Source organism: Equus przewalskii, chromosome 9 (assembly GCF_037783145.1).
Source record: "Equus przewalskii isolate Varuska chromosome 9, EquPr2, whole genome shotgun sequence".
Classification (NCBI taxonomy): domain Eukaryota; kingdom Metazoa; phylum Chordata; class Mammalia; order Perissodactyla; family Equidae; genus Equus; species Equus przewalskii.
This window is the reverse complement of record NC_091839.1, coordinates 25,156,243-25,175,027: the sequence shown is the minus strand read 5'-3', so window position 1 is coordinate 25,175,027 and position 18,785 is coordinate 25,156,243. Positions and strand designations below refer to the sequence as shown.

Sequence of the window (18,785 nt, the reverse complement as noted above, 5' to 3'; positions counted from 1 at the left end):
AAAAAACCACAATCACACAATTTCATGCACAAAATCACTCTCCCCACCCTCGTACCCCATCATAAATCACACTGACATACGGATCACACTATTGCAATCACACACTGACACCCCCAAAAAAAAAAACACTCACACAGGGCTCAGCAAATGTGGTTTTGCAGAGAGAAACAGGAGCCTTCCCAGCACAGAGGCCTCACGCACAGAGCAAGGAACAAACGACAAAAGGCAGTGACTCATCGCGTCCTGGGTCCTGGGCATTCCACCAACCTGGCAGCTGCGTCCTCATCCCATCCAGAGCCGGCCTCGAGATCCAGGAGCTTGGCCTCTTCCACTTGGCAACTGCCTCTGTCCACCTTCCCCACCTCAGCACACCCGGAGCTCCTGCTGGCTCTTGCCTCTGACCTCCAGCCTGCAGGCCTTTCCCTCCACGGCCGCCCTGGCCTTGCTGACTCCTGAAGGGGCATGGCGTGCTCGGGGGCAGTGGCCAGGGATGGCTTATTTTACCTTCTAAGTACCCCAGGAAGTAAGAAGGATCTTTGTCCCTATTACACAGAGGAGGAAACTGAGCCATGGAGACATTCTGTACCTCACCTAGGGTCACCAAGCTGGCAAGGGCTGGAGCTGGGACGTGAACCTCGACTGCAGACTCCAGAGCTTGTGCGAGCAACCACACGCCTGCCCATAAGTACAGACACACAAGACGCAACCCGTACGTGAGCAAAGAGGACAGGCCCAAAGACAAAAGCTGACATCGTCACTCACAAATGACCCTGAGGCACCAAAAATGAGACATATGTAGACCACAGGACACAGAGAGGAACACCTCTACATATACTGACTCATTTAGTCCTCAAGACAACTTCCAAGGGAGAGCTTATTACTCATTAGTGCTTGAAAGTGAGGTGCAGAGGGATTAAGCGACCTGTCCAAGTTCACACAACTAGGAAGAGAAGGGAATTAGAACCCATTCGTCTGTAAGGATTTCCCGCGAGCCTCCTGGCCACCAGGCACAACTGCAGTGAAGAAAAGAGCCTAAGTGCTCCTCTCTAGCGAGCCCAGAGCTCCTGCTCTTACCCACCTCGCCTGCAGCCTCCCGTCTAACTGGCCATGGGCCTATCAGACACGCGCCCTCACACAGACGGCCTCAGGGACCACCCAAGTCACCGATCACCAAACACCAGCATTGACAAAAACCTCCATCACCAAATGACAGTCACGTGTCCCCATAACCCACACAGACACAAGCACCAATACACACTCACACGCTCAGTACTCGACACCCAGTGTCATGTGGCATGCAAGGACTGGTCATTCAAAGACAAAATTACACACACAAACACTCTTTGAGAGACAACTTCAGACACACAAAATCCCATCTAAACCCTCACACCAAACCACTCCCTCAGCAACACTCCACACTTGCAGGTATGAGCGCATGTGCATGCACACAGACACACTTCATTCACAAATAAAACCTCACAGGCAACCTTAAAATTTAAGACAATTGGGACAATGACACTGCAGGCACAAGTGCAGAGGGACACACAGACTTGCCAACAGGATTTAGATACTTCACACTGGTTCAACCCCACAAACAAGCACAAACTCCCATACACACTTCCTTACCTACTAGTTAGCCTCACACAAACATCACATGCTGACAGATAACAACAGCAGCACCAAATCAGACGCACAGATCACAATCACACTCAAACCAAATTACACACACAGTACACACCACAAAAACTTCCACTCAATCACAGACACACCAGAACAACACTCAACCACACGTGGACACACAAGATCACAAACTACATGCCCTCTTCACACAAACTTCCACACAGTCTCGGCTTCACAAGGTTACATTCCAAGCAGGATGCACAATCACACACCCCCCCCCCAACACAACGCACATAATCTCATGAACTAAATCACTCACATCCCCACAAAAATCACAGTGACACACGAATCACAGCAACAGCAAAAAACCATACTCACGAGATACCATCACAGAAGCCACAGTCAGGCTCACGATCTACAGACACGCAAGAGCCACCCGGGGTGGGGTGGGGGGGGGCTCACACACCTACACAAACTCGCACCTGCTCCCATTCACACATACACGCACACATATACACGCAGATTCGCTCACCCATACACACACCTCAAAGACATCACATTCCCTCCCACACACTCACCTGCACGCACTTGCTCGAACATTCTCCCTGGCTCACAGACTCGTACACACACCAGTCTCTTGCACACAGACACTCTCGCTCGAGCACACACAAGCATTCGCCTATACACGCCCGCTCACCGCACACACTACCCGCGCACGCGGAGACACACACTCACCCACACATCACTCCGCACGGATCTCCAGGACGGAAGCGGAAGCGCGCTTGAGGCTCACGCGCGCCGGGCACTCTGGGAATTGTTGTCCGGAGACGGGCGCGCAGGCGCACTTCCTTCTGGCTCCCGGATCCTGCCCTCCCCGAAATAAACAACAGGTACCCAAGTCCTTATCTCCTACTCTACGAAGTAATATAGACATTTCCAAAAATGGTAAGGGATCCGAAGGCAATAAATCAGGCCGATGGGAGGGAGGGAGGAGGTGATGATACTTGGTGGGAGGTTAGGAAAGGTCTCTCCAAAGAGATGACGTTTGAAGTGAGGCTCAACTATGACGGGGCAGTTGTGCCCAGATTTGGCGAAGGGTATTCTAGGCTGAGGATGAAGCAAGTGCAAAGGCCCTGAGGCAGGGAGAAGATTGATGTGTTTGAAGAACTGAGGTAACGCCAGCATAGCTCCGGATAAAAGATGCAGGGAGGGTGCAGGAAAGGAGGCTGGAGACCTCAGCGGGGTTCCCACCATGGAGAGCCCAAGGCAATGAAAAGGCACTGGAAAGCTGCAACAGGGTGATGATTTTTAACAGGAACACTTGGCTTCTGGGTGGAGGGTGGGTTCGGGAGGGTAATAGCTGAAGGCAGGGAGACAAAGGAGGAGGTTGTTGCAGTGGGCCTGGCCAGAGATGATGGTGGCCATGGGGATGGTGTGAAGTGGATGAACTTGAAAGAAACGTTGAGAGCGGAACTGACAAAACTCATGGACCTACTGGATGTGAGGGAAATGGGGAGGTGAGTGAGAGAGATAAACCAATAAGCCTGCTAATTTTCTGCCTTGAGTGATGGATGGATGGCAATGCTAGGAAGTGGGGTGAAAACAAGTATGGAGGAGAGAGAAAGAGCTGTATGTAGACGGGTTAAGTTTGAAATACTTGCTACATATTCGTTCACCGTGATTCAGCAACAATTCACTCATTCACTAACCAATGATTTATTGAGTTTCTGTTATCCTGGGTCAACTGTATGCTAGAGCATGCTAGTACCAGCTCACAAGACCTAACTGTTAAATATCCAAGAATGTCGCAAACCAGTTGTTAAGCTATTGGCATCAGCTGTGGTGAGATTATTTACACCGTGGAAATTGGCAAATATTACAGTTGTTTTTTTTTTCCAGAGAGCTGGCTTACCAGCACACTGAAAGCTTGGATAACGGTAAACATGCAGATGTAATCTCTCCCTTCATTCAGCATTCATTCTAGTGTGAGGGACAGATTTTAAACAAATAAACAATTGGTTAAAACTGCAATGCATGTTTTGGAGAAATGAGAGTGCTGAGAGAGAGTATAGAAAGGAAAAAACGACCCACGCTGGCCAGGAGGGGTGGCCAGGAATTGATGTTGGAGCCTTGTCCTGAAGGCTGAGCAGTACATTTGAACAGGGGAAATTAGGATATGTTTTATGGATGACGTGTCATGGTTTGATTGGCAGTGTCTTTTTCTTTCTTAATGGGATGTAAATTAATGGAGTATCTTCCAATCAATGGTGGTTTATATTCAATAGCATTTATTAATCTGATTTAGGAAGAGGTGTCTGGACTGAGTTTGTGAAACCAGAAGATCCCATACAGGTGTTGCCGAAATGGCTGTAGAGGGAGATAAACCACCAAGGCTCAGAGATCTCAGCCCCCTGACTCTAGCTTACACCAGAGAAGATTTGGATTTTTTTTGTTGTTGTTCTGCTTCACATTTGTTTGTTCATAAAAATAAATACTGAACACCTAGTGTGTGCCAGACAATATGCTACACACAGGGGATACAGCACTGAAGAAAACAGAGCCCTGCCCTCATGGAGACTAGATTTGAAGGAGTAGGGAGGGGGATTCAGGGCAGAATAAAAAAACTGAATAATTTAGGTAATTCAAAAGGATGATAAATGCATTGGAGATAATAAAACAGGATGAAGGGATTGAGAGTGACCTGGAAGGGATCTTCTTTAGAAGGGAGGGCCAAGGAGGGTACATCTGAGGAGGTGACGTTGAAGCTGAGACCTAAAGGATGCTAGAGAGCCAGCCGCTCAGAGATCTGGGGGATACACCAAGTACCTGGATATTTTCTGTCTCAGAGAGTAGATATCAAGTAATTATGGGAGTGACATCCCATCAGCTTTGCCATATACCATTGATGAAAGGGGATTATACCAGGATGTGACTCATTGATGATTACCTTACTTAAGATGGCTCTGGCATACCCCAGTAATCAGCAAAGACTTGTCTGATCTAGCTGGCTGGTCACATGCCCCTTTACTCTCTTTTTGGCCAGTTTATGTCTCTCCCAAGTTGTGCATTTGATCAAGAGGTTGGTATTCTGAAGTAGAGGAGGACTGTTCAACCCTCAAGGATATGTTGGTAGCACTGCAATCCTCTCCTAAAACTTCCCAAGGAGATATCTCAACATGGTAAAATTTTTAAATTCCTAGAGAAATACAATTCAATCTCTGTCATTAAAAGTAGAATCCTGGGGCTGTCCCAGTGGTGCAGCGGTTAAGTGCGCACGTTCTGCTTTGGGGCCCGGGGTTCTGCTGTTCGGATCCTGGGTGCAGACATGGCACCACTTGGCAAGCCATGCTTTGGTAGGCGTCCCACATATAAAGCAGAGGAAGATGGGCATGGATGTTAGCTCAGGGCCAGTCTCCCTCAGCAAAAAGAGGAGGACTGAATGCAGTTAGCACAGGGCTAATCTTCCTCAAAACAAACAAACAAACAAAAAAGAAGAACCCTGAGTGTTTCTGGAGTGAAAATATTGGGCCTCTCTTGATCCTCTTAACTTTGGGTAAGTTGCCAAACCTATCTGAATTTTATTTTCCTTAACTGCAAAATGAAGAAAATATTATAGAGAATTATAGAGATAATGTATATAAAAGTGACTAGTACAGGTGGCCTAGGGATAAAGGAAGACTTGAATGCACGATGATAGGATGGAATAAAAAGATAGATGGTGGCTCATCAAGAGATGAGATGGGGAGGAATGATTAAAAATTAGTAGGGGCTGGCCCAGTGGCACAGCGTTTAAGTGTGCACATTCCACTTCAGTGGCCCTGGGTTCACCAGTTCAGATCCTGGGTGTGGACATGGCACTGCTTGGCAAGCCATGCTGTGGTAGGCGTCCCACATATAAAGTAGAGGAAGATGGGCACGGATGTTAGCTCGGGGCTAATCTTCCTAACAACAACAACAACAATTAGTAAATAATGTTCTCGCCTTCTATTTGGAGTTTCATCTGGGCATGTGGCAACCCAGCTGGAGACAACATTTCCCAGCCTCCTTTGCAGGTCAGTGTGGTCATGTGACCAAGTGCCAGCCAATGGGATATCAGCAGAAGTGATGTTTACAACTTCCGGGTCACATCTTAAAAGCATGTTGCTTGCCCTCTACTTCTATCTCCCATCCTGCAGGTGGGTTGTGAATGACGTGCTAGTGAGCCGTCTCCTACTGTGTGGATAAGGAGACCTCAGGGGATGGTAGAGCAATGAGAGAGGAGGGACCTGGTCTCAGGATGACTTTGTGGCTTAGAGCCACCCAGGATCACCTTCAACCACAGATGTTTACATGAAAGAGAAATAAACCTTTTGTATTATGTAATCCACTATTGTCTCTTTAAAACAGCGGAACCCAAAACCCAACCAATACAATAATATCAGGTAAACATTGCAGAAGGACAAAATTACCCTTGACATCCCCTTAGGAAGGAGCCACATGCAGACTACAAACCAGGGGCCAGCCCCGGGGCCAAGTGGTTAAGTTCGTGCACTCCGCTTCACCTGCCCAGGGTGTTGCCAGTTTGGATCCTGGGCATAGACATGGCACCGCTCATCAGGCCATGCTGAGGCGGTGTTCTACATAGCAGAGCCAGAAGGACCTACATCTAGAATATACAACTATGTACTGGGGAGCTTTGGGGAGAAGAAAAAAAAGAAGATTGGCAACAGATGTTAGCCCAGGTGCCAATCTTAAAAAAAAGAGACTACAAACCATATCTCTGCCAGTCCAATATGGCCTATTTTTCTTCTGGAATAGTTGCTGCTTCTTCTGATGAAGTCATTGGCCTGCGTTTAGGACATATAGAAACAAAAAATGTGTACCATTCAATATTAGAACTGTGTTGAGTAGGACAAGATGCACCAACTTGTGGGAGATCCAAGGAAACTGAGATGAGCTGAGAAGAGAGTTATCTGTTGGACTCAACTCCAGGACACAGGGTCATTGAGGGGGATCTTGGATGAAATGACTGTCTACTATTTAAATTATCCACTCCCTCTCTGTCTTCTCCTGCCTACATTTAGGTCCATTTGCTTAAATTAAATGCACATTTGACATGTGTCCATTTTGTCTGGACATCTATTGGGACCTCTTGCATGACTCATTGTCATCCAATTTTGTTGCCAAGTGTTAGGCTACACGTGTGCTCCTGGTGGTCTCTGGAGGCATTAACACCTCCACTGTGACCACAAGGAAAATCCTGTGAAGGTGGATTTCTGAATCCTTCTCATGTCCAGATGCCAGGTCCTACGATGGCACCTGAAGATAGAGCTTCCTCAGGGCACCCTTCATGTCCTTGTTCCTCAGGCTGTAGATAAGCGGATTCAGGGTGGGTGTGAGGATGGAGTAGAAGACAGCAGCCACGCGCCCTTGCAGTGGGGAGTAGTGGGCGGTGGGCTGCATGTAGGCAGAGCTGCCGGTGCCATAAAACAGGAGCACAGTGGCCAGGTGGGAAGAGCATGTGGAGAAGGCCTTCCAGCGGCTGGCTGAGGAGCGGATCCGAACCACTGTGGCCAAGATGCGGATGTAGGACAGGACGGTGAGGGCAAAGCAGCTCATGATGATGCAGCCGCTGGCTGCAAATCCGACAGCCTCATGGGCATCTGCATTGGCACAGGCTAGGCGCATGAGTGGGGGGATGTCACAGAAGAAGTGGTCTATCACATTGGGGCCACAGAAGGGCAGGGAGAAGGTGTTGGCTGTGTGGAAGGCGGAAAAGAGGATCCCGCTGCCCCAGGCCACCACCACCAGGGAGGCGCAGGTCCGGGGGCTCATGGCTGCCCCATACATTAGGGGCCTGTAGATGGCCAGACAACGATCATAAGCCATGGAGGTGATGAGAAAACACTCTGTGGACCCAAGGCAGACAAAGGCAAAGAGTTGTGAGGCGCATGCCGGGAGGGAAATCTCCCCAGAGCCTACCATGGTGGCCACCAGGACCTGGGGCAGGGTGGTGGACGTGGAGCAGATATCCACCAGGGAGAGGTGTTTGAGGAGGAAGTACATGGGTGTGTGCAGGCGGGGGTCGAGTGTCACGGCAGCCATGATGGAGAGGTTCCCCAGAATCGCAGCCAGGTAAATGAGAAGGAAGGTGGCAGCGCTGAGCAGCTGTAACTCAGGGACAGCTGAGAAGCCCCGGAGGAGGAAGACTGACACAACCGTGAGATTGCTCATGTTCTGTCTTTGGCAAAGTTCCTTAACTGCTGGGGATGCTCAAGGAGCAGTGCATGTGGAGAACAGTGTGACAATAACAAAGACCTAGGAGGAAGCAATAAAGAAGTTGGGTGAGCTGAGTCTGGAAAGGATGCTCAAATATTTCTTCATTGAACACACGTGCATTGTTTGTCTTTCCTAGAGATCTCAAAGTTAAACACCTACAGAGGCCCAACAGATACATAAGTTAGTGAATCCAGCTGAGTGAATAATAGAGAATGGTGGGGACTGTGGGGAAAATGGATGTTCTGTTCAAATGAGGCAGCTGCTTTAAACTCTTGCCCACTGTTGTTGGTGGACGAACCATTGCCAGATTCTCTGATATTCTCAAGAGAAGCCAGATTCCAGCTTGTTTTTGATGTGAAACCTCCTGACTTTTATATACTGGCAGTTAATTCAAATGTAAAACACTGTGCATATCACATGGGGCCACCAGTTAAGACTTCTGGTCTTACCATGTATATTGCTACATACCGTAGCATCTTAATTATAGTACACAACCCAAGGCCTTCTAATAATCTGTTTCCCTCCTAGACTGTGAGCCCCCCTCCACCTGAGCACAGGGACCATTTCATACTCATTGCTTTATTTCCTGGCATCTAACGTAGGAAGTGGTACACAGTACAGAAGTAGTGTTTAAGAATGTTTTTGCAACCAAACAGCCAGCGTTTGGATTCTGTGTGACATTGGACAAATACTTTAATCTTTCTGAGCCTCAGTTTCCTCCTCTGGAGAATGGGATCGCATAGTGCTGAGATGGTCACAGGCCATAATGAAAGGAGTGTCCTTAAACAGGACCTGGCACAGGGCAAGCCCTCGTTAAAGGTAGACCTTTACTATTGTCAGGTTCCTCACACTTTGTGGGTTTCTTGTCTTCCTTTCCACTGTGGTCCCTGGGCTGCTGGGATTGTGTACTAAAATAGGCATGAAAACATGTTTTTAAGCTTCTTAAAGGAAAGTATTACCACCCTTTTCTCTTCTCATACTCCATCACCCCCTGCCATTTTCACTCCCATTGCTGTGGAACGACAGCCCCTGGCAGCTGGGCACTGGCCTGGCACTCCCAGCTGAGTCTTGCTGGCCTCTTGTGGACCATAAATAACCTACCTTTGGTAGGCAGAATAGTGCCCCCTCCAGGATGCCTATGTCCCCCACCCCTGAAACCTGTGAAAATGTGAACTCACATGGCAAAAGGGACCTTGCAAATGTGATTAAGTTAAGAATTTTGAGATGTGAAGATTATCCTGGAGTATCCAGGTGTCGTGAGTTGAATTGCAGCCCCACTCCCCCAAAAAAGGTATGTTGAGGTCCTAAGCCCCAGTACCTCAGAGTGTGACCTCATCTAGAATCGGGTCACTGCAGCTGTAATTAGTGAAGATGAGGTCATAGGCCCCTAATCGAATATGGCTGGTATCCTTAAAAGAAGACGGCTGCACTAATACAGAGACACAGGAGACAAGGCCGTGTGATGACGAAGGCAGAGAGTGGAGTCATGCAGCTGCAAGCCAAGAAATGCCCGAGATTGCTGGTAGACCGCCAGAAGCTAGAAGAGGCAATTCCCTACAATTCCCTAGGCAAGTCCCTAGGAAGGATTCCCTACAGGTCTCAGTGGGAGCATGGCCCGCCGACACCTTGATCTCAGACTTCCGGCCTCCAGAGCTGGGAGAGAATGCCTTTCCGTTATTCTGAGCCACTCAGTCTGTGGTGCTTTGCCATGGCAGCCCTAGAAAACATCTAATGAGTGAAGCCAGTGGAGTCGTTAGGGTCCTTAGAAGATGGGAAGGGAGGCAAGAGAGTCAGAGAAGGAGATATGATGACAGAAGAAGGGATCAGACAGATGTGGGGCCGTGAGAAGCCAGAAGAGACAAAGAAATGGCTTCTCCCCTGGAGCGTCCAGAAGGAAGCAGCACTGCTGACACCTTGACTTTAGCCCAGTGAGATCCATTTCGGACTTGGGATTTCTAAAGTGTGAGATAAGAAGTGTGTCATTTTGAGAGACTACATTTGTGGTGATTTGTTAATTCCACTACCTCCCTCTGTCCTCTGCCCTCTTTCTTTTATTACCAGATTCTCCCGCCATGGAGATGAGGTGCCTTTGCACACCAAAGTAAAGGGGAAAAAGCAACACAGTCACTTAACTAATGCCATTTCTCCCCTCTCCCACCCCAAAAGACCCTGGGCAGGGGGAAGCTTTGTAACTGCAGTTCCCTCAGCAGGACGCAGGTACCTGTGCGAGATGGTTTTAAGGGGTGGATGGATGGATGTTACTTATCGTCTAGCTGTGGTTTATTTTAGTGTGCATCTGGAGAGAAAACATCAGACTTGCAGCTTTTCAGACATTCTGCTCAGAGAGAGGCTAAAATGTGCATTGAGGTTCCAACAAGAGATGATTAAAAGAAATGTGGCAACATCTGTTACATCATAGAGAATTATAATTCCCACAGAATGCATTTTGCAAATTTTGGACTGCTCCCTTGAATCAAATTCCTTACACCTTGGCTAACTCATCTTGCCTTCTCGAGACTTACTTTTCTCATCTCACTCATGTATTTTTCAAAATTCACACACACAAAACAAACATGGCTTTCATGCATGCTGTCATTTGGAAAGGACGTGAGATCATGCCCTGAGGTGTGCAGCATGGTGCCTGGTATGCGACGTATGAATGTAACCATCAGCCCTGTGGTTGGTATTATTATCATTCTTGTTTCAGCTTTCTTGGCTGTAAACTGAGGGGCTTGCAAAGCATTTCCAAACTGTTCCATGGAGCCCTCAGGGATCACCAAGGCATGGGAGCTTGTCTAGTGGGGATGTGATCCCTTTCCTCCAGCTGGAGCCAGTTCCATGTTTATCTATTAAATTGTTATCAGATTATCGGCTCAGCTTCCATTTGATGACAAGATCTTGCCATGAAAGAAGTAAGTACCAGAGATGATACCTACAGCCAAGAGATGGGTTGTGTCATGGATTACAGTACAGACTCTGGAGAGAGGCTGCCTGGGTTCAAATCCCAGCCCTGCCACTTACTAGCTGTGTGACCTTAGGCAAGTTACTTAACCTCTCTGTGCTTTGGGTTCTCTATCTGTAACACATAGGAATAATAATGACGTCCCCACCCCCATGGGATTGTCATGAGGATTAAATGAACTTAGTAAGTGTGTAGCTCTTAGAACAGTTCCTGATACATAAAACACCATGTGTCTTTATTATTTTCTCCAAATGGATGAGTATGTTTCTCAGCACTGCGTGGTATTATGTCTTCATGGATGTAAAGCAGAATACCACAAACATCATAGTCTGAAACAGTGGAGAGGAGCAGAGACCCTGGATTCGAGCCATCAGCCAATGGGAGAAATGAGCCTGACCGATGAGTGACACAGAAGCAATGCTTCTGGAGTAGGATAAGATTTTAGGAACTGCCTCTTCATGAAACCCTGAGTGTCTTCCATATTATTCCCACCCTTCAGTCTCGTAGCCTTGTCTTACATGCCCCAGCTCACGGGGAGCTCACTTAGAGCAGTGGTTCTCAACCAAGGATGACTGTGTCCCCGCAGGGGACATGTGGCAGTGTCTGGAGACATTTTTGGTTGTCATGGCTGGGGAAGATGCTACTGGCATCTAGTGGGTAGGGACCAGGGATGCTGCTGAACATCCACCAGTGCACAGGACGGCCCCCACAGCAAAGAAGGATCTGGCCCCCAATGTCAGTAGCACCGAGATTACATCTCTGACTTCGTCTGAGTTCTTTGTAGCGTCAGCAGAACAATGATCAGCGTTTAAACATCATTTCCCAAGAGCCTGACGCTGACCTGAGCACTTTTCACATGACCGCTTAATCCTCCCGTCCACCAGAAGGCAGGCACTGTGTTACCCACCCCATTTCACAGAGAGAAAAACCGAGGCACGGAGAGGTTCAGCGATTTGCCCAAGGTCTCATAGCTCATAAGGGCAGTGCTGGGGCTCGAACCTAGCTGTCTATCCCTACAACCATGGGTTTTAATCACTGTTCTGTTGCCTCCAGTCATCCAGGTAGGAGATGGAAGCCACTTGGAAATTTGGAGCAGCCTGACCTACCTGGCGGAGTGTCTCAACCGCTCCCTGAAGGTGCTGAGCCGGGCTGGTGGAGTGCCGGTTCCTCCAGGGTGGAGGTGATAAAGAGTCAAGCCGGGATTCTTTGCTGTAGGTTGAATCCCCACTTATGAGCTGCGGGCATGGAAAGCTCTAGGGGTGGGCCAACGTGGCTGACTTTGATTGGAGTTGGCTTTGAGCCATAGCATCTCCTCTTGGCTGGTTCTTACGTTCTTGGGACTTTGTCCAAGGTCACCTCTGGGGACCTTCTGTCCCATGGTGGCTCCAAGCTCTGAAAACAAGACTTTGACAGGCAGGGCATCAGCCATGTGCCTGGTTACAACCTTCCAGGGTGTTCTGACAGTATCAAAAGCCATAATAGTCAGTTTTATTGAGCATTATTAATACCATTTACTATCGAGAAACATCCTTCTGCAATGTGCATTTTTTGTTTAACATGTCCTGGAGTTATTTCTGTTGAATAAATAGGGATCCCACACAGAAACAGGTCATTCTTTTTGACTGCTGCGGGGTGTCCCATGCTATAGATAAAGAAATGAAGGTGGCCTTCCCCACGCTCGGGGGCTTTGAGGTTGTTTGCAACATTTTTTTTTCCAAGACAAACAATTCTGCAATAAGCATCCCTGCACCCTTCTTGGACATCTTATTTTATGTCTTTCAGAAAACTTTTTAAAATACTTTTCTTTGTGTACGTTTATATACTACTTGTTTTCTCCCATTAACTTAGAGTTTCTGTGGCTCTTGTGAATGGGATCTAGTTTTCCATGACGTTTTCTAATTGATTATTGCTGCTCTTCACATAGGCTGTTGATCTTTGTGTTCTGATCTTGCGTCTAGCCATGAGGCAAAATGTACTCTATTCATGTATGTGATCAGAATAGGTTCCATTAAAGTGGAGTCGCTAAACTGAAGGGCCTGCACATTTTAATTCTGGCTAACTATGCAAACTCAGCATAAATAAGCTTTATCAATGTATTCCAATTGTGCATAAGAGTATCACTTTTTTTTCTTTCTGGCCCAAAGTGGATACATCAGTTTTACGTTTACGCCCATCTGATGGTCAAAAATCATCTCATTTTTGTTTTAATTTATATTTCCATGGTTCCTAGAGAGGCTGACGATCTTTTTGTATGCATGGCCATTTGTACATATTCTTCTGTACATAAAATTTTCTATCGGATTATTTGATTTTCCTTACTGATTTGCATGAATTTTTTTATATATTACAGGTATTGATCCTTTTTACAAATTTTTCCCAGGCTGTCAACTTAAACATTTTTCTTTAGAATAGTTTTTATCATATTGAAGTTTAACAATTTATATAATCATATCAACTTATTGTTTTCTTTCTAAGTTTTATATCTTTCTTAAGTAGCAATTCCCACATGGACATTACAAAAATAGTCTCCTATATTTTCTCCTTTGTTTCCAAGCTTTATAATTTGATTCATCCCTTTAATCTATCTGAAATTTACTTTTTATGTATGATGTAAATAAAGACTCTTTTTTCCCCAAGTACAAAACCAAGACATATTAGTTATCTATTGCTGCATAATAAATTACTCCAAAACTTAGTGGTTTAAGACAATAAGAGTTTATCTTATGGTTTCTGTGGGTCAGGAATCCAGGCATAGCTTAGATGGGTGGGCTCATGGTCTCTCACAGGCTGAAGTCAAAATAGGGCTGATGAAGGATGGGCTCCAAGATCACTTACATGATTACTAGTAGGATTCAGTTCCTTGTGGGCTGTTGGCTGAGAGTCTCAGTCCTTCTCTGGCCATTGGCTGGAGACCACAATCAGTTCTTGGCCACGTGGCCTCTCCATGGAGCAGCTCACAACATGACATCTTGCTTTCCTCAGAGCGAGCAAGAGAGTTTCCAATATGGAAGCCATGATATTTTGTAACCTAATCTTGCTAGTGACATCCCATCACTTTTGTTTCTATTCTGTTCATGATCAGCAAGTCCCTGGGTCCAGCCCACACTCAAGGGAAAGGGATCACACAACCATGGAATGCCAAGAGGTGGAGATCCTTGGGAGCCATGTTGGAGGCTGCCTACCACACGAGGATGGACTAGGATTCCCACATCTGTCTGTGTTTGTTCCTGAGCTCTTCATTCTGTTCTCTTCTATTTTTCTGTTCAAGTTACTCTCAATATGTGGCATTGGGACCCCTGGATATCCTCAAGACCCTTTCAGGGAATATTCAAGGTCAAAACTCTTATAGTATTGCTGATGAGATTGACGGTGATATTGGCAAATGTGATTTTTTGATATTATATAGTGAAAAGTGTCAACATCTGGAGTATCTGCATGATTTGATGAACCAACTTTTTCTCCCAAATGACCAATACGTGCTGTTACAAAGTTGTACACTGGTAAGGATCTATTCAGAGAGAGAGAGATGGGCCAATGGATTTTAATGTAACAGTATAAACATTCATTGATGTGGTTTTAGATTCTACATGCAATTAAGTGTTTTATGAGTTGATATGGTGTCAAAGAAGAATATTCATAATTATCTAAAAAGACTATTAATTACTTCTGCTTTTTCCAACAACAATGTGTATGAAACTGGGCTTTCTTCATAAACTTCAACAAAACAACTTATTGCAACAGTTTGAATGCAGAAGCAAATACGTGAATCCAGCTGCCTTCTATTCAGTCAGATATTAAAGAGATTGCCAAAAATATATAAAACAATGTTGCTCTTCTCACTAAATGCATTTTGTTTTGGAAAATATAGTTGTTTGTTTAAAATATGCTACTTATGATCACATGTAATGGCTTTATTGTTGATATTCTTGTATGACTTGATAAATAAGTATTTTTAAAGTGTCTCAATTTTAATTTCTCATAGAGTTAATATGGATAGATATAACCTATATAACGAAAGCTCTTTGGGGTCACCAATATTTTTTAAGAGTATAAAGGGGTTCTGAGACCAAAAGGTTGAGAACTGCTATTTTATGTTTTCACACGTTTTTGATTCCCTCTAGTTTCTGGGGTGGCCGTGGGGCTCACTTGGGTTTCCAGGTGCAACAGGGATGTCCTCACCAAGCTGCCCCTGAGCTGTCATTTTTGCCTGTGGACCTGTCTACCTCATCTCCTTTCCTTCCTATTTCCCAAGATGGTTATCCAGCCTTCTCAGCCATTCTGGGAAGCAAGAGGTACCCCAGGTCCTTTAAATGAATCCCATTGATTCGAGTGTCCTTTTTTGTCTTACCATAAAATATAATTTTTTCCTCATAAGTCCTGCCTATATTAGTTTGTTGATAGGTATTTGGCTATTCTTGTTGCAATAGTCCATCAGAATTCTCTATGTTTGTGAAGCAAATATAGAGACTGATTTTTTAAAAATTGAAGTTCAAGTTAAACTGTACTATGATTCTACTGTGACAAAGAAGTCTGTGGCTTCCAGTTATAAGTAGGCTATACCATCTAGGTTTGTGTAAGTACACTCTATGATGTTTGCACAATGACAAAATGGCCTAACGACACATTTCTTGGAACATGTCCCCGTCATTAGGCGACACAAGACTGTATTATATACTTGGAAGTTGTATATAAGTATATACAACTAAGATCCACATGTTCTCACTGAACACACAGAAACACAATTATGAGAGGTGATGGAGGTGTTAACTAACCTTATTGTTGTAATAATTTCATAATATATATGTATCAAATTATCACATATACACGAACACCTGTATCACATATACTCATAGGATTTCATATGTATGAAATCATCACATTGTACACCTCACACAATGTTATATGTCAATTATATCTCAATAAGGCTGGAAAAATGTATATATAGAGGAAGTTGTGGGAAGTTCTTGTTACAACAGTGAAACGTTGTCGATTTTGGCCAAGACTCAGTGATGCAGAGTATCATCCTAGGTTGAAAGTCTCTAGTCTCAGTCCATTTCTTGTAACAGAATCTTTGCAGAGTAACAAAGTATGAAAGTAACAAATGAAGCACCACTGCTCACTAGCACATTCTCATGTCCAAGTTGTTGGTGGGATGTTTCTCTTTTGAAAACTGGATTTAAGAACATATTTAACTGCCTCCATCAAAATATTAAATTAGATAGAGGTTACCTGTTGGTTATCAGAATACATTAAATTGAAGGAAGGATATTGGATGCAAAATTGTACAACTATATACTCCATCATATTAAATTAGCAACGTGAGATGTTTTGCCTTATTTACAAAGTTACTCTCGGGTTGCCTATATGTATGTTAATATGTATGTTTTTATTTCTAATCCTTAAGAAAAATATTGCCATTTTAGATTTTGTAATAGAGCATTAAAGATGAGACTCTTCTCATGTAGAACACATTGCAAAAGACACTTCAAAGAGTAGCCAACACTCTTCAGCCTAAAATGAAGTTTGCGAAAATGGATGCTTATTGTTAAAATAGAAAATGGGGAAGAATAGTTCTAGAATTGGCAAAATATAGGCTTTTTTCATAAGGCTTTTATTTGTGCACATTCAATTGCAAAAGATTACTGTTACTGTAACTTTGGCACACTAATATAAAAATGTAAACGATTTCACAAATGGACACAAATAATGTTCACATTAGCTCATATGAGGAGAAAAATAAGATAGTACTTGCTATGACAGCTCTGTTGATGAAGACATGAGAATTAATTTGAAAAGAAATAGTGTTTTTTCTTTTTGCGAAAACATCACTTTCATGTCCTGTAATCTTTTAACATTCCTGCACTATTCAAAATGCAGCTCAAAGTCGATGAAATCAATAAACAATTGTGTATGAACAAAAGTGTCCATTAACTCACTCCTCTTGGCTGGGTTTTCCCTTTGTTTCGAGTCCATTGTGCAGCAGTTTTTGAAAGATGCTCACCAGTGAAATGCTGAATTATGAAATTCTTTCCCTGGTCTCATACACAGAGGAATAAATCTATTCCACAGCAGTAGCAACTGCCTTTACATTTCATCCCTAACATTTGACCACTTCCTGTTGAAAAACAAATGTTTCACAGCTCTTAAAGATTTTATTGCAAAACAAACTGCAGGATGAAGTTCAGAGCCTTATCTAGCATTAGGGCTCTTATTCTTTGTAAATTGTGACTAATGGGTTTGAAAAGCAATAATACACATTGCCAAAATGTCAGCAACTTTAAAAATCTGTAAATATTACCTCAAAACCTAGTTTCTACAGACCATCAGTCACCACATTTAGCTTCCTCTTCCCTTCTTTTTCTGGAGCCTCCAAATTTAGCTGTAATTCTGGGGTTTCTAAGCTCAATAGCACTTTGCAACATCATGCATATAAATCATATGAGGATGAACCAGATCTAAATCTGAGCTTCTGTGCAGAATTCTGTTCCTTGCATTTGTAGACTGAGGCCATCAGCTCCTAGAAGTCACCTCTCTTTTTAAGCAACATGTCCATTTTCTTCTTGCTTCTTTGCAGCCACCAGGAGAATCCATCTCTTTTAAGGATTTCACTCGGTTAGGCCAGGCCCATCTAGCACACTCTCCCTTTTGATTAACTCAAAGTCAACGGATTAGAGATCTTAAGTACATCTGCATAATCCTGTTTGCCCTGTGACGTGATAGAATTATGGGAGTGACATCTCATATTCACGTGTCTCACCTAAACCCAAGGGGAGGGGATTATACGAAGGTGTGGGTCATTTGGAGCCTTCTTAGAATTCTGCCTATCATAGCATACACCAGAGCAAAAGAAAACTTCTCTGGAGGAGGGCAAGTTTGTCTCGTGCCTTGGGAGAACACTCGCAGATAATTTTTTTCAAGGGCAATGACTTATGAGCAGTTGAAGATAACCAGGTACACAAGGAGACAAGACAACCTGAGCGAGAACCAACACACAGCAGAAATACAGAAGAAACAACACACTGCAGAAACAGTCTGGACACTGGAATCCCCAGTTACAGATTAGACCACTATGCCATGTTTGAAGAAATAATCAGTAAAGTGGGAATTATCTGCAGGAAACAGGAACCTATAAAAAATGACACATGGCTTGAAAAAGAATCAGATAGAATGTAGAAACACAAAAAATACAAAACTGGAAATACAAACTCAGTAGATTTATTTGACGGCAGATTGAACACAGCCAGAAATGGAATTATGAACTGGAAGTGATATTAGCACAAATTACACATAATGCAGCACAGAGAGACAAAGAGATTGAAAAGAAATACGAAAGAGAAGGCAAGAGATGTGAAGTTTTCAGCAAGACGGTCCAAGATACAATTGATTAAAGGCCCAAGAGAAAAGAGACAGAATGGGTTGTGATGGTTAATTTTATAGCAAACTTGACTTGGCTCAGAGAGACACCCTGACTAATACAGGGGTCGAGGCAACATTTGAAGTAAAAATGGCTGAGAATTTTCCAGACTGATGGAAGATATCAATATGCACACTCAAGAATAGATAGAATTTCATGATAAAGAAAAAGAAATCAACACCCAGAAACATCATAATAAAAATTCAGAAAAACCCAAGTTAAAGAGATCATCTTAAAACCAGTCAGAGAAAAGATGTTGTCTTCAGGGGAATAGCAACTAGACTGACTGATAATAGCAAAAATGAAAGTCAAAGACAGTGAATGATTTCTTTAATGTATTGAAAGACTGCCTGCCTGATATATACCCAGAAAAAACATTGCTCAAGAATGAGGGCAAAATAAAAATATTTTCAGACAAAAAGACTGAGAATTTGCCGCCAGGAGACTAGAGGAAACTCTAAAGGGTGTACTTCAGGCAGAAGGAAAGCAATTTAAGATGGAAGGTCTAAGTTGGAAGAAGGAATGACGAGG

The 18,785-nt window shown here is 44.2% G+C and overlaps 1 protein-coding gene and 1 long non-coding RNA gene across 2 annotated transcripts; one reads left to right on the top strand and one right to left on the bottom strand.

Moving 5' to 3' along the window:
* The first annotated feature begins 2,461 nt into the window (after window positions 1-2,461).
* Window positions 2,462-16,760, top strand: LOC139073574 (uncharacterized). Its single transcript, XR_011522465.1, has 3 exons — window positions 2,462-2,565; window positions 11,894-12,051; window positions 13,923-16,760. It is a non-coding gene; the product is annotated as an uncharacterized lncRNA (long non-coding RNA).
* LOC103556507 (olfactory receptor 10G7-like) lies at window positions 6,907-7,833 on the bottom strand. The gene has a single exon (XM_008528667.1). It carries the CDS (start codon window positions 7,831-7,833, stop codon window positions 6,907-6,909), a length of 927 nt encoding a protein of 308 aa, XP_008526889.1.
* Window positions 16,761-18,785: the final 2,025 nt, after the last annotated feature.